Source organism: Tigriopus californicus, chromosome 9, assembly GCF_007210705.1.
Source record: "Tigriopus californicus strain San Diego chromosome 9, Tcal_SD_v2.1, whole genome shotgun sequence".
Classification (NCBI taxonomy): domain Eukaryota; kingdom Metazoa; phylum Arthropoda; class Copepoda; order Harpacticoida; family Harpacticidae; genus Tigriopus; species Tigriopus californicus.
In genome coordinates this window covers 11,957,134-11,972,675 of record NC_081448.1, presented here as the reverse complement: position 1 = coordinate 11,972,675, position 15,542 = coordinate 11,957,134, and the positions used below count along the sequence as shown (strand labels likewise).

The 15,542-nt window shown below is 42.7% G+C and overlaps 2 protein-coding genes across 2 annotated transcripts in view; one reads left to right on the top strand and one right to left on the bottom strand.

Annotated features, from left to right (window-relative positions):
• Positions 1–3,221: 3,221 nt before the first annotated feature.
• On the top strand, positions 3,222–12,648 carry LOC131887357 (uncharacterized). Its single transcript, XM_059235943.1, has 4 exons — positions 3,222–3,607; positions 8,678–8,809; positions 9,677–9,791; positions 11,841–12,648. The coding sequence occupies exons 2-4, from the start codon at positions 8,739–8,741 to the stop codon at positions 12,057–12,059; spliced, it is 405 nt and encodes a 134-aa protein (XP_059091926.1). The 5' UTR covers positions 3,222–3,607; positions 8,678–8,738; the 3' UTR covers positions 12,060–12,648.
• A 2,630-nt stretch (positions 12,649–15,278) lies between these two features.
• LOC131887351 (S-adenosyl-L-methionine-dependent tRNA 4-demethylwyosine synthase TYW1-like) overlaps positions 15,279–15,542 on the bottom strand; it is a gene marked incomplete in the record, with an annotated part of 12,746 nt that continues 12,482 nt past the window's right edge. The window contains 1 exon segment of the mRNA XM_059235937.1: positions 15,279–15,496. Within this exon segment, the coding sequence (XP_059091920.1) occupies positions 15,479–15,496 (18 nt within the window).

The window sequence follows — 15,542 nt, the reverse complement described above, 5'->3', positions numbered from 1 at the left end:
CTCGCAAGATCCCCACTAGTGTGTGTGTGTGTGCGAGTAGCATCTAGTTGCTTTCCACACACCCACTTCATAGTAGGAGCTTCCGCTGACTCCGGAGGAGCTGGCTCTTGTTCTTTATCCGATGATGGTTCCAACGAAAAATGGGCTCCACAACCAACAAATTTCTTTGATAAATTTCATCATCACAATCCTGAAAGCTCCCAAATACCGAGACATGACAAGCCAAAGTGAAAGTTCTACTTCAAAACCTGAGAGCCCTTTTTCCTTGGAGGAGCGTCCAGTTTCAGGGCATGACTTTTCTTGATATTTGACCACCTCAAATAAGAGCTAGAGCTGATGAGTGCTTCAAGAATCTGAGATTGATCTAAGAAAAACCTTTACGTAAGCTTTTGAGAGGGAGAGAGCTCATCAGCTCACCTTCTTCATATGCGCAAAGAAAGGCTCCTTCTCCCAACCAAAAATGCGCACACATAGTCCAGTGATTGAGGGATATTTGGAACACTATAGTAGAGGCTTCATAACCGCGATTACTAGGTGGGAAACTTGCCAGAATAATGAGGCACACGGCTCATGAAGGAAGCCATTTCCCTTTACTGAAGAGCATTTCTGGAGCCATGACCAAACCATAAGTCTATCTCGACTATCAGAATACACTCGTCCTTCATTAAATTCAGCTTAATTGTGAAACCAAACAAGAATAATTTGAAATCTTAATCATTTAAAACCAAACATACATTAACTACGATATTTTATAGAGAATGGGAACAACACTGTAGTTGAAGGCTGAAATTGTATTTCATCAGGCACTCGGGAAAAGAAATCTAATCGAAAAGTATTGAGAAACAGATTCACACTCCACTTAACTTTCGGACTTTCTTGCAATGACGGCAAAACCGTTTGGACCTGACTTGGCTTTGAACATAAGCAAGATATATTGTCCGTTTTATTCTTTAATTAACATTATTATGTATGGCCAATCTCCGCTTTTCGACAAGCTTACCAACCAGCTTGGAAATACGAGGTAACTGCTTTCATTAGCAATTCTTATTACATACCACATGTTCACTGCGGGAAAGGTAAGTCATATTTCCTACGCGTATACGGTTAGAGGTTCGTTCCTTTTCTAGATTAATGTATTTTGAAATGTTTCATACGCTCACAAGCTAATCACAATCCCACGCACTCATACTAGATGTAATGATGCAAAGCGACAATTGGGTTCAAATGCCAGACACACTTAACAACGTTTGAATCTTTTGTTGATTCTTTGTCAAGCTTTGTATTTCGCGGTCCAATAAATATCTCCGAGTTATCTTCTGACAACCAGGACCAAAGGCCGCCAAGGTTTAAGGTTTGTATCCCATAACTTTAGGCCATCCTCGTTAGTGTCCAGTTAGAATACCACCTACACACTAGTACATAGAGTGCATAGCACTTGATATCAAGGATGTGTGCACTTTTATTGCCAGGGGGTCAAGCGAGAACAAGTGCATTTTCTATCCACAAATGTAATGCCAACAAATCTCGAGCTTGTTCAACGGGAACAAATGGCCTGTTTAAGAGATTACACTTTACAAGACCTCTTCTTTGCCAACTGGGAACTCGGTTATTGTGCGAGCTAAAGCCGGTTCAAGGCAGACAAGTGAAATGAAGACAAATTTGCATGAACACATAATTCGTTTTCTGTCCCCATGTCATTATTAGCATGTAGGAACAATTGTACTCACAACATATACCACGAAGAAGGCAACAATATATGGGGACATGAAAACTGAAAGAGCATCTTTTTTCCCTTCTCTACTTTCCTTTTCCAGGAATTAAAATTCCGGCTGGCACATGGCACATAAATGTGGACACTCGCCAGTCGTCCCCAGCGGAACCTCAAGTTCCAAAGGGTAATGCAGGTGTGATTATTGAACCCAAAGTGGTCCACGAGGACGCATTGACACATGGCACTTTACGACCCTTGGGCAGTGTCTCGAGCAACGTCAAGTCGCTGTCAAAGAATTAAAAAGCCTTAGTGGTTTTTTTTTGGCAGTACTTTTGGCTTGAACTATTTAATAGCATTGAAAATACAACCGAGACGTATGCACGCACCTACGTAGTCAAAAGACATGGTTCAAGGGACCTCAACTTGTCTTTTCATGGTCTATTGGGTAGGTTCTTTATGTCTGTGGTATTCACCAAAGTGTTCTTCGGTTAAGAGTTAAGACCACAACAGATGCGGTGTCGTGCGGGTCGACTTTGACCATTTTTGAAAGCTTGCTTTGCCAATGTTTAAGCAAAGTCTAAAGGGCAAGTTTTTGCGTCATTTAGATTTTTGACCTTTTAAATATCATTTTCAGGAAGATAAAATGGCAGGAAAACTTTGACCTGGGAGACTTGGAGAAGCTTTTCTTGGAGAAAAATATCCCTCGTGGTTTCCATTTCCATTTCCAATAGATACTCCAATCAATCGTAAAACATTGAGTTCAAGCCCCATTGCTTGGCCGTCTCCTGTTTTCGTTAGTAGGACTTTTCTGTTTTTATACCACACAAATACGGTTCCAAAAGGGAGCTGGTCTCTTATTTTTTGCCAAAACCAAGAATTTTCTCTAGGATTACGTCTAGGGCAGCAATAATGATGTTCCCTGGAGGTTGTTCCATCTCTCTGGCTTCATCCACGGATCTTCCCCAAAAACCTCCAGCTGAGCAAGATGATAATGTTGATGACGTTCTTCATTTTCCCTGGCTCCTCTTTATCTCTACTTCTCTTTCTCAGACCCAACTTGCACTTTCAACAAATGAGAACTTGGCCTCATGTGAGCAATGCCTGAAAACGTGGAAAACGAACCTGTTGCTGCTACGTAGATGTGGATCACGGTCCACCATCTTTGAACACGGGATAACCACGTGGAGAACACAAACCAACCTCCAAACGCTTGTGAGAGTCCGTTCTGCCACATGCCTCCATTGATATGTAGAAAAAAATTGCGCCAGAATAGGAAGCCATTCAAAACCTTCAATTGATCTGTTTTCTTAACTTTGTGTGCTCCTTTCGTTCCTTCTCTCAGAAATCCCGTCAAACATCAGAAAAATACCTCGAAAAATTCGGAGGCGTTGAAGCCAAGGTACAAGGTTCCGCCACTCAAAAAGCTCGCGAGAGTTCCAAGTTCCGCGTATCGCGTAGAGGGAGAAGGAGAGAAGCGAACAAGAAGACGCAGAGAAAGAAGAACGAAGGCCTTCGTCCCGCTAGGGGCCTTCGGGTGAAAGACCAAGTGAAGCCGGACCTTAGAGGCCGGAGACGCTTGGAACAGGCGGGGAGAAGAAAGGAGAGAACAGAACAGAAGCGGAGACGACTTGCAAACAGGAAAACTTGGAAATGGAATAGACGAGTGGTGAATCTTCCTCGGTGTACACGGAATATCGTAGTAGTCTTAGGGGAGTAAAAATGCCGTTGGGCAATACTACTTGAACTTTCTGAGCCGCTTCAAAGTTTTGGTGAAAGTGTTAAAGAAACAACGGAAAGGGGGAGGTGACGTACTCTGAGGACCAGCCGAGTTGCAATTTCCTCGGACTTCTACCTAGAATTGGAACAAATAACAAATAAACAAATACGCGTTCCAAGGTAAGACCCCCTTTTCTTTCTCCGGAACCTCATTTAAAGGGAACGAACATCTCCTCATTTACTTGCTTCGTGACGAGAGCGAATCCGGTTCTTGACATTTCAATTAGAGATCGAGGCCACGGAAGTGAGACAAAACGACAGGCAAATGAATTCTTGGATCAATTAATTATGGACCATGAAACAATTCTACACAACCAACGCCTTGATTAGTGTCTGTTCCTGAAAGCGACGATCAACTCAATTACTCGGGGAATGAGGTTCCCCCAAAGTAGAACAATATCAAGAAAGAAAAGCTCCAATCGAAGGACTATTCTATTCTTGACTAGTGCCCTGTATTGGAACTCCTAAATACAGAGATGGGATAGGGAGCCACCTAAAATTGACCTGGAAACTTGAAGTCACATGTAAGCGGCCTCCTGATAAGGTTGATGGGGTATTGCAACGTCATAATGTAAAATTGTATCGCATCGATGAGGAAAAATGCATTAACCAATAAAGTCGAGGTTGGCATATTTTGATCCCTCGGCATGCCATCGCGAAGGAATCTCATCAAAAGAACTCAAATCCCCCTCACCAATTGAGGGGGGGGGGTCTGACGCAAACTTTTCTCCCTGGCAATCTTAGGTCGCTATCGATCCCACAGGGCCAGAAAGAGAGCCCTTTTTGAAGTCTTGGCTCCTCTTCACAACCATTCTACCATTGGGACTTGAAAAGTTCAAAGCCATCCCTGTGTCTTCGACACAACTCAGGTGTTTGATATATTCGCCATTCTTCAGAGGCTTCTTAAGCTCCCTGGATCTGAAATGGCTCGAGGGCCTTCAGTTATTATTGGCATTTCACGGAGAATTCAAAAAGCTTCTTTCACTCACGCGTCTCGGTTTTTTGTGCGCCCTCAAAACGCCTGGGAATTGCTTTCCACTGTACACCGTCAGTGGCACTTTCAAAAAGAGTTATGAAGTGTTCTGACATTGATATTGATTGAGAAGATAAATTTTGGCTCGAGAGGTTTCGTTGTTGGCACTTTAGAGGAGTTTTGTGGTAGGGGGTTACTCGAGGACATTTTTTAGAAACGTGAGTTGGGCGAGTCGCGGAACCGGCCGCCAATATTGGCTAGCTCTAGCTAACTCCAACCCCTCAGTTGATTTCAAACAGATCACGCAACCCAGCCTAAACAATCTTTTATCTAAGGAGACACTAGATTCTAATTGAAAATCGTCTATCACTTCAAGGATGTCCCCCATTAGTATTCTCAGGCGTGATCTCTTTGTAAAGCAATACCTAATGAGATAAAAAAGAGACTGTTGGAAGCACAAGTGGAATTGAAGGAGGGTCGTACATAGTAATTTGAATACGATCTGAACAATGGTGGGAAGTAGGAGCCTAAAAAGTGAATCGACTCGGATAACTCGTCAAAAACCGGGATCAGAAAGCAGACGAGGGGCATCGTTTGCACAAGAGTGTGTAAACAAATGTTTCCAAGCGGATTTGGATCCGTTCATATATCAAGGCTTTCCAATGACGACAGCGAACTCTCAACTTTCTCATAACTTGGTTTGGCGAACACAAGGCCGACTCTTATCTGCTCTGTTGAAGCTAGAATAAGCCTCATCTAGTCGACGTAGAAATAATTTATTATGGAGCAGGCCCCTTCTTTGGAGGAAAATATAATATCAGGGCCCTAGTCCCAACCTTATCTCTCATGTGTGAGAGTAGCTGGTTAGTGGCTTGCCGAGGTAGGTGGGTCTGGTAGGCGACTAATGGAATAGTTTCTCCTTTGTGTAGGGAGAGAAAAAAAATGACGAGATAACATTCGTGTCAGGTTAAGAGGGGCGGAATTCAATTTGATGCCGCTACAAGGATCCACTTTTTGGTTTTTTTTTCGAACATAACTTGATCTAATGACAAAATGCCTCCTCGGGTTATTGAGGTAGAAGTAAAGTAGTTTCAGATGAAAAAGCAAAGAGATGTACGATGAGTGCTCACAAAATCCGGACACCTTTCGGTGCATGTACGTACGTACATACAGGTACGTGGACGTAATTTGAAGCAACCGATGTAAACCAGAAAACTCTTACTTCATCTACTTTCGTCATCTTGCAACTGAATTGCTTTTATATAGGTTGCCACTCGCTTCTCTCGTCGCATTTGCTTCATTCTCGAGGGATGTTTCCATGCACACGAGTTGTGGATATTTCTTCCCAAAACAGTAAACCATGTTGTAAAGAAACCAGTCCCAATTTATGAAGGACTCAAAGTAAGAGTAATACGATCACCTCGCCCAACCCTTTTCCACTCAGGAGAAGGGCCAATGTCTGGCTTGTTACCTGCTCACCGTCGCAAATCTTGTCCCAATCCGAGGGACTTTTCGGGTTGGATGGTGGAGCACATCCATAAATTTGTCGATTGTCCCCTTCCACCCTTGTCCTCTTTCTTGAACTTTTTTCCACAGTCCAATAGCCTCAGGATGGCCCTAAAGGATTCTCAGATGCCAGGAACACTGGGGATTACTTTGACTATGATTTCCTTGGGGTTCATTATTTGCAGAGGGAGATACTTTGTGGGTCAAGGCGAGTGCGTAAAGTACATATGTATGTACCCACAACGAACAGTGCCAGAAACGTTTGATTGAAAGAAAAACAGATTTAGTAAACAACTTTAGAGTGAACTTCAGAGTGACGAGCTTTTCTGTCGAAGTTAGGTCTGTGGAGATGAATAAAACATAGGCAAGAGTAATTCAGTTTGCTAGAACGCACCCTGGGGCAAATCAGACGTTAGCTTGAGTATGTTGAAGACGGGAAGCTCTTTGGGAGCCATTAATTGTCAGTGTATCTTGATTCTAAGCCGCAGAGTCGCAAGCCTGAACCAAGAAGAGGAGTTGGTAAATCCGGGAGGATTACAGGGAACTTTTGGGGTTAGTTGATCCCAACGAAGTGTTCCCTCTTTTTGCCATCTTTAGATTGGCCTTCATCGGGATACTTCCTGCTGACGTCATAGACTTTGTCAAAATGTGGGTCCCTTTAACTCGACGTACCGGATCTTCATGGAAAGCAAACCTTTACACGTTCAAAAAGTTTGTCAATATGAATAACTTTTGTTTCATGATGTACGAACTTGTTCGCTTGTTTCGCCCAAACAGTATGTGAATGTGATGTTCCCACATATACTTCGGGAGAAATGTTTATGCTCTGGTTTTTGTGGCAACCCTAACAAGGTGAAGGCGCCTATCTTGTTGAAAAGCAGGCTGAGAAAAACATGTAGGATGTGTAAACATGTCATTCAAAAGTGCCTTCTACCATATTGCCGTCTCCGATTTCATTCATGACTTCTAATGCGGAACCATTCCTTGGCCACTTGCGGCCTCTAAAGCGACGGATTCTTCAACCTCTGAGCAGCGGACTAGTCATGACGCATGCTTCAAACCATTAATGCCCCCTACCCACGTGCTGAGGAGCAAGGCTTTTAGGGAGTTTAAGGCCATTAGTTTCTAGTCACGAGTACACTTTTCTGAATATGTTTGTGCTCGTTGTGGTCAAACCTGATTGATTTGAGTCGAATGTCAAGTCAATAGGCGGTCAAATTGTGTCTTTGCAGAAGAAATCTTAATCATTTTCAATGACTGCAAATGAAAAGAGTATTGCTTGTGACCGTTAGATGAGTTACAATTACTTTGGTAAGTATTGACAAAAATATATACTTCTGGAGACAATTTTTATGTTGTTCTTAGATTCATCGGAGTAAAACCATGCAGGCATAAGAAAAGAATGTATGATCGACTCTTGTATCCATCAACATTTGGGTTTCTTGTTACAATTAATTGGAATTAAGAAAAAAACACTTTCAACATGCCCTAAAGTTAGCTCAAAAACAAGTGAATAGCGAGAGCTCGTTTTACACTGAGCCTGATTTTGCTTCAACGAAAAACTTAATTAGAAATGTGTTTCTTGTGCTGCAGTGTTAATTATCACAAATAAGTGCGGAAAGGCCGAATAACACAATGGGAACATAAGTCAAATCAGCCAAGTCAACACACTCAGAGATCACCACTAATAAAGCAAACATTTGACCTACGCATCGTTCCACAAGATTTAAAAAAAAAACAAAGGCTTCATTAGAGTGGCCTTCCGAGTCTGATGTTTTCCCCCCAAGGCATCTCATAAGCACGAGTCGTTGTTATAACTCACGTTTGAGTATCTCGAGATGAGCTGGCTCAAGTCCAATAGGGATCGAGAGAAGGATGAACAGCAAAATCTCTCCTAAGACTCTAAAGTCTCGAGCTAAGGCAGGGTTAATGAGGTTTCCAGGGAAGCCCGAGAGAAGCGAGTCACGAACCTACGTAGTAGGGTCCTCGCTCCACGTGAACCAACTAGCCTCGGACTCATGTGACCAATTTCCAATTGACCACTAAACCGGCCTTCCTTCTCTTCGTTAGTCTCAAATTGAAGATCGCCTCCACATTCGAGTAACATACCGGGTTTAACCAAGGATGCCTTGGTTTAACATACCATTTTGCTCCATTCTGTAGCCAGCCCCACATCTGGTGCGAGTTTCATCCAATCAAACCTTCTCGTCTGAGGGCATTGTACACAGTTGTTCCATGATCCAAGCCAAAAGTTTTAGGGATCCATAATGGGTCATAGATGGGCCTTTTGGGTTGGATCCCATCTCGATCGATGGTCGAAAATAGCATGGCCATATGAGCGGTGGAAAGTATCCCTGGCTCTCCCAGATAGATCCATCTAGCCAATTTACGAGCCTAGATATGAAACCCCATGAAAGGAACGATGTGTAAAGAAGTTGTCGGTTCGCAAAAATCCGCCCGAAAGAATCTGTATCACCTCGTTTACGTGCTTGCGTATCTGCTTATAGGCAATGAATGCTCTTTGTGTTTGCATTCACGAGGGTTTTTCCTGAACCCAACAATAAAGGCCGTCTCGTCATTTATTTCTTAATCCAGCCAAGGGCAACTCACCACATGGCAAACAAGCTACAAATATTTGATGTGTGGTATAGATTAGTGGAGGACGACGACGTCTTTTTCATCCATGTGTTTCTCTTTCATTCTCATTGCAGCTCTTGAGGCCTTGTCCAATTCCACGCAGCTTATTGCCCTCTGGTTGGTTTCCGGGCAAACATGATTCTGGGACACGGAGCCAATACCATGACCCTGGAGGAGGCCAGACTCAAGCTCTGTGCCCAAGCCAAGTACGTAGTTATCTCAAGTACGAAGTGACGAGCATCTCGAGCAGGGCTTGTCTTTTGGCTTCTCTTTTGGCCTGTCAGAGGCTGAGTGAATGGAACTATGGATGGGGCTGTTGCATCATGTTACCCAACGACGGACCCTATGAACATGTGCTTGCCAATCATTCAAGCTTGCACTTTCAAACTTCGTTGGTGTCCCTCTCTCGAACGTTGCACTACAAGTCCTTTTTGTTGTCCCAAGTCAAGCGAGAAGCTTCCTCAAATTTCTGGCAATTTTCTCACTTGATCCCCGTCTCCAAACATAAGGGCACATTTTTTTTAGACAAGGAGAGCATTCGAAAATCAAGTTGAGCACGGAATAAAGTCATTTGGACAAATTTTGCATGTGTGCCAACAACTATGGAATAGAAGAAAGAACCATCTCTATGCTTGGCTCGTTTGTTCCCAGCGTCCATGAGAAATTGGTCCATGTCATGGAAGAACCTAAAATGGAACACAGTGGGACACAAAAGCATTTGTCGTCCCCTCCTGCCTTCTTTTCATTCGTGCATTCTTGTCGAGAGACTCAAATGGTACGAGAGGTTCTTGTTCTTGGAGATGGAGTTCCAGGCACAAAAAAGGACATGACGAACCAAGCTAAGAACTTCTTGATAAAACAGACGAAAAGCACTCCATTTGGAGGCTTTTTCCTTATGAAAGGGTTATCACGAAACCGGACGGATAATGGCGTTTTATCCAATTGAGCTCCAACCCCCAGCCAACCAAGTACATAAATGTACGCCGAGTGGATAGCCCGTCAATGGGTTTCTTTCGGATCCGCTTCCACAAACTAACCATATTGTTACTGATATGATTCGATTTTCCTTTCAGATTAATGGGCAAGGAGTGCAATCCGTCATTATTGACAGGCGCTCTCCAACACCATTATCATGGCCATGACGATGTGGCCGCACAACAATCCAAAGACGCCATTATCTATGTCACGGTAAATGCACATCTTCATCTCTTGCTCTCAGCAGTTTATCCGATATGTACATGTATGTACTACTATGTTACTATGTGTGCATGTCCAGTCTAGTGGTTCCATATCCATAAGTATGCAGCCTGGTGAGTTGTTGACCAGGGGCCCTTTGGACCCACTCCGGGGAATACCGTCAAACTTATCCCTCTGTTTGTCGTTGGAAACATTGTCAATACTTAAAAACAGTCCAGCTTCTTCATGCTGAGCAACTCAATTAGCACATTAAGCCGTGTGATGCGGTTACTCAAAGTTTCGACCATTCCCAGCCAAGAGAAACATCCGCCCATATTATGCATTTCTTAACAGCAGCGCACCACCAAGTCTGACTTGACAAGGAGCCTTCAAAAACGACAAAGGCTTCATTTGTTTGTGCATGAGTACCATGAAGACGAAAGCCAAGGGTTCAAAACATACTGCATGAATATTATTGAAACTGGCAATGAGAAGGACCAATCATGTTCCACTTGTTCAGAGAGAGGACAGACGAATGTATTTTGTACTACAGAGGAGAAGGTCAACCATGAAAAGCGTTCAACATCGAGTCGACTTTTGACAGAAAGTTCCACAAGATTAACCTTCTTAGGGCAGTAAGGGCAGAGCAAAGAAAACCGACGCACACTCTTAAGTTGGGCCTCGTTTTAGAGCCAGACCGTGAGGCGAGTGAGGTCCACGAGAACTTGAGATTCTCATTACTGCCTTGGTGTATTCATCTCGCCTTAAGAAATTAAGAAACTGCCAGCGACACTCCTGGTGTCTAATTATGTTCCAAATGAGTTTGAGATGTCTCGGCCCACTCAAGTCTGAAGGTCTAGAGCGAGGTTGTTAGGTTGTTTGTAAGTACGCAGGCCCATAGAAAAGATAAGGTGTCCACAAAGAATAGACTGGTTCCATCCGCGTTATGGACCAGGAGATTTTGTATTCATTCCGGTTTCCTGAATGTACCAACATGCCAGCTAGACACGAGGGAGTGCAGGAGCCTTTGAAAAGATGGGGATCAAGACTCATAGAGGCAGTTTTTGGCAAAGGAACCAACCATTCCGTCTTTTATCTTTACGGTTTCACGGTTGAACTATTCCTCTTTCCTCAGACTTTTTGGCTGGGGAGGAGTGAAGGGCACGAGGCAAAACCGGATACGTCGAGGAGGCCAACACTGACAAAAAGGGCAGCAGATCTCGCTCCATGTGATCCACAATCAAGCATTGCATTTGGAGGAACGCGAACTTTAGAAGAAGGGGAAATGGCAGAGTCTGAAGATAAAAAAAACCTGGAAATCAAGGTCTTTCAATTTTGGATTTAATGAACCGAAAGGCAGGAAGCACAGAAGGCGAGAAAAAAAAGAAGTTGCTGGGAACTTTTTGGGAACGTTAACAACGTTCTGAGCCAGATGAGCTTGTCTCTCGAATGTATCTCAAATTGGACCGCTCAAGCTAGAGTCATAAATCCATGGGCATTTCGGATATGGATAATCTTTGTTTAAGGCTTTGGAGTGATGTTTCCCCTCCAGTTTATTGAACACAGGGTGTCGGTTCTCCAAGCAAATGTTGGAATGCATTCTCTTCGTTAGCCGATAAGACTGTGAGCAAGTGCATTGGCTAAGAATAGAATATTTTTCGAGAGAGAAGGCGTTCCCCAACTTGAATATATCCCTCGAAAGCTTTTTCCAATACTTAGTGATGAATAAGACAAATGGAAAAGTGTCCACTTCTAACATGTTGGACAGATCCACTTCCAACATGGTATTTTGGTAGGGATTTTCTGAAGACGTCAAGTCAATCGCCAAGATGGTACATGTTATACGATTTGAACGAACGTTATATGAAAACTTCCACTATATATAATCTTTCCTTCATAAGTGAAGACCAAATATGCACATCAAAAAATCTAAAGAAAATACCCCTCGAGTCATTTTCCGGTCGAATGTTTTTTTAGGTAACACGTGTGATGTGTTCCATTAGCAGATGGAAACAGAAACATAAACGACAATATTTCATGCTTTTATAACTCTCTTTTTAGATCGTGGTCGTTTTTTACGTGGCCATAGTGTTGCTTCTGATTGGAACCAATCTTCGAGCAGGGCGAGCCAATCGAACGGCGCGATTCAAGAAACACGTGGTAGAATACTCCGAAGGGTCCGGGCGTGCCGAGAATCGCTTGGTCGCTGAACCGCCCATAGGCTCCCGCACTAATGGATCCATGGCCATAGACTACGATGAGGAAATTGCAGACGTCTGAGCAATGTCCATAGTTTTGTAACTCCAATCTGTATTCCATGTCCCACTTACCCAATATGCGTGTCCGATGGCCGAGAAGGACAAGAATTGTCTAGCACCCGTTTCCCCTGTTCAGTTTTCGGTTATTCGGTTATTCAGAATCATGTCTATCTACCCTTGAGGCGAGTTTGGTGTGGTTGGGGTCGGATTTTAGCCATCCGACCCACTCTATATATGCATCAGTACCTTGACAAAGCCTTCATTGACATTCATTTCTGTATCCATTTAGCCCCAATAATGCCACCCTCCCTGAGTGGAAATCTGAAACAAGTTGGAACATTTCATAGATCCTCCCAGAGTTTGGAGGAGATAATTCCATATCAAAAGAAACACCTCTCAATACGATAATTATGTAACTTTGCAATTGGTCTCTTCGCTTTTCGCTTGAAAAAAAAACCGACTCTTTCAGGCAGGTCTCAACAAACTATAAAACTACGTAGCAATGATCATCATGTCTCCCATGAGTCCAACCACAAGTCCAAGCTAAGAAAATTCTAGCCTGTGTCAATTTCCTTCAGATCTGATTGAAATAAATCATCAATTCCACCGTGCCTGTTCCATTTCTTTTCTCGACGAATTTGTGCTTGAAAGCGTCAATTTAGAGGGCCTTGAAGGCTGAAAAGGCCGCCCAAATTGTTTGCGCTGAAAGGACTGCCAATATTTTGAGACGTGGGAGAAATTCAAATCAGGAAAATCCTGATATTGAATTTGGTCTACTAAGGTCTGAAAATTGACACTTGGCAAAGCAATTTTCTCCATCAACGTAATGCATCAAGAATTTTAGAAATACCCACAAAACGGGTTCTACTACATAGCTAAGTAAATTTCTAGGTACTCGTTATTCGAATAGAGAGCTGAACACGACGGGTTTACTGATGTGGAATATTAATGGAATCATTCCCAAAGTAGCCATACCCGTCATCAAGACTAGGGTTGTTCAAAGCATATAATTAGCAATGGAGAAAAATGAACATCAAAATGCAAAAGATAGGGAAAAAGTGCAAATACGTTTTTTTGACATAATCATAAGGAAAATGATGAAAGGGCAAAAATGGATTGGTTGAAGCTGCTTAAAATCATGAAAGAAAACGCCTCTTTCTTAAAGCACCCTATTCAGCTGAATTATTATAAAAATGGTAATTTGTCCCAAGCCGCCAAAGCAGAAGAAGACAAAGTGCGATAGTTTTACGAAAAAAACCTTTATTACCCCCCTTTGAACAAAAACACCTTGCCTCACGGCAAAACTAACGACTGTTTGATTGTTTTTTTAGCGTCTCGTTGTGGGAAAATCTGAAAAAATAAAACAGCCGAAACGAAAGTGCAGAAGTAAAAGAAATGGTAAAAAGAGGCTTGATACAATCATCAAAAGGTTGTGCTTAAAGCAAAATAATCAAGCCAATCAGGATAAAAGTTATATAAAAAATCAAAATCAAAAGAGGGAAAATTTGTTTCAATACTTTCATTGTCTTCAAGGAAAAACAGAAAACTCAATGCCAACACTCAACTTTTGGGCCCGAACGGTGAAAATGCCAAAAAAATGTAGTATTGCAATAGTGCAAAAAAGATCGTAAAAAAGACATTGGTTGGCTCCGAGCAGCCCCTAGTCATGACATTGGCCATAGTTTGAGACCATTCAAAATGTCGCATGTTATCAAGGTAATTGAAAGCCAGGACAATATTCGTTCCCCATCATTACGAACCTGAACCTGGATGATGATGATGATGATGTCCCTGACGTTGAAGTGAGCTTTCACCAGATGTTCGTTCGTCGGTTCGTCTCCCATTTTCATTTCCGTTCTGGAGGTCGTTCATCATCTATTCATTACTCACCCAGAGCTGTCCACCGATCCCCAGTTAGTCTGCACAGAAGAACAGTGCACTGTACGTTGTGGTTCCACATTGCACATGCTCGAATTGGGGTAGAATATACACATGTTATGCTACATACTAGAGTTCACGCAACAAACGAGAGGGAGGAGTAGCTAGCCAAGCTTATCTTGGCATGATCAAGTCATTTTCGGCCTTTTCAATCCATTCACTGATTTGCCGCAGTTGCAAGATGGGTGGGATCTCGGGAACGCCTTCGCCAAGTGGGTTCGTTTGTTCCCCCATCAAGTCGAGACACAAGCATATTCTGAACCATCATGGACCATTTAGCTTCCACCAGAGGAAAAAGTGAGCTTAGTGTGCAACACTGTATGCAATGAAACTGCTGGTTGTTGTTGTAGTTGTTGTTGTTGTTGTTGTTGTAATGGACCCAAGGTCCTGCCATTAGTGGGATGAATTTGTATGAAGGATATCCAAGCTCGAAATTATGGCGGAATGATTCCCCAATGTAGGAATAAATGTCTGAGTTTGGGAAGACGAAATTTGATTGACACTTGGAACCTACAGGGTCAAACACAAACCTTGTTTTAATATGCAGGAACCGTTTTGGGATAAAAGAATGTATGCTTTTGTGCATTTTCATTGGAACAACGCTGTGTTTCTCCTCTAGTTTGCGAAATGAACATTGTAGTTTTGCCCGTATGATTATCATTCTAAAAACAAATCATTTACTTCAGCTACGTTCAACCATTTCATTCATCCCTTTTAGTACGCATCTGAAGAAAGACACAGACTCGAAAACCCCCAGGGTATTCATGTTTTCCTTGTCTGCATTGTTCTCGTACATCTTCAGAAGGATACCCACTCAGAGAACCAGTGATTACTCATGAATTGCAAACCAACTTCCCAGATATTCTTAATCCCTCTTAATAGGAATACTCGAAGAGTGACATCATGGAGGCTTTCACTCAGATTTCATTTTGGCCGATACCATTCGGTTACAAAGCTTTTCATGTACGTGTAAAATCATAAGTGGGAATATATGTCATTGTTGGGGAATAAGGCATGTTGGAACACATGGCACGATTACGAAGAGTATTTTGGGGTGGACAAAGCTTGTTTCACTACGATTTTCAGCGCATTGGCCTTTAAAAAAGAAGGCCTTTCGGCCTACGCACTCGAGCCCTGGTATGATATTTGGATTCCTGGAAGCTTTTGGCCCTAATTGGATCACTTACTTCTTCCTGTTCCACAGGGAACTATGTCAAAAGATAACGTTTCATTCGGCGGAGGTGGGAGGATTTAATCTACCAGAAATTTAATCAATGTCGAAGCTATAATTCAACCCCAGGAATCCTTCACTCACGTTTATTCCGAATGATTTGCTATTCCTGGAAAAATATAATCATTCAGGCTGAACAGAAGCCGAGCTCGGATGATTGGATCCAATCATCATGTGTCATAATCGAATAATCACTCATGAAAAAAAAACGTTGCGTGATGATTAGGAAAGTGGGGTCAAAGGCCAAAAAAGCCAAGGCCCTTTCGAAGAACTCAGCCATCATTCTGGTTATGTTTGCTCTTCCGATGGAATCGCTTCTCCACGGGATCAAAGCCA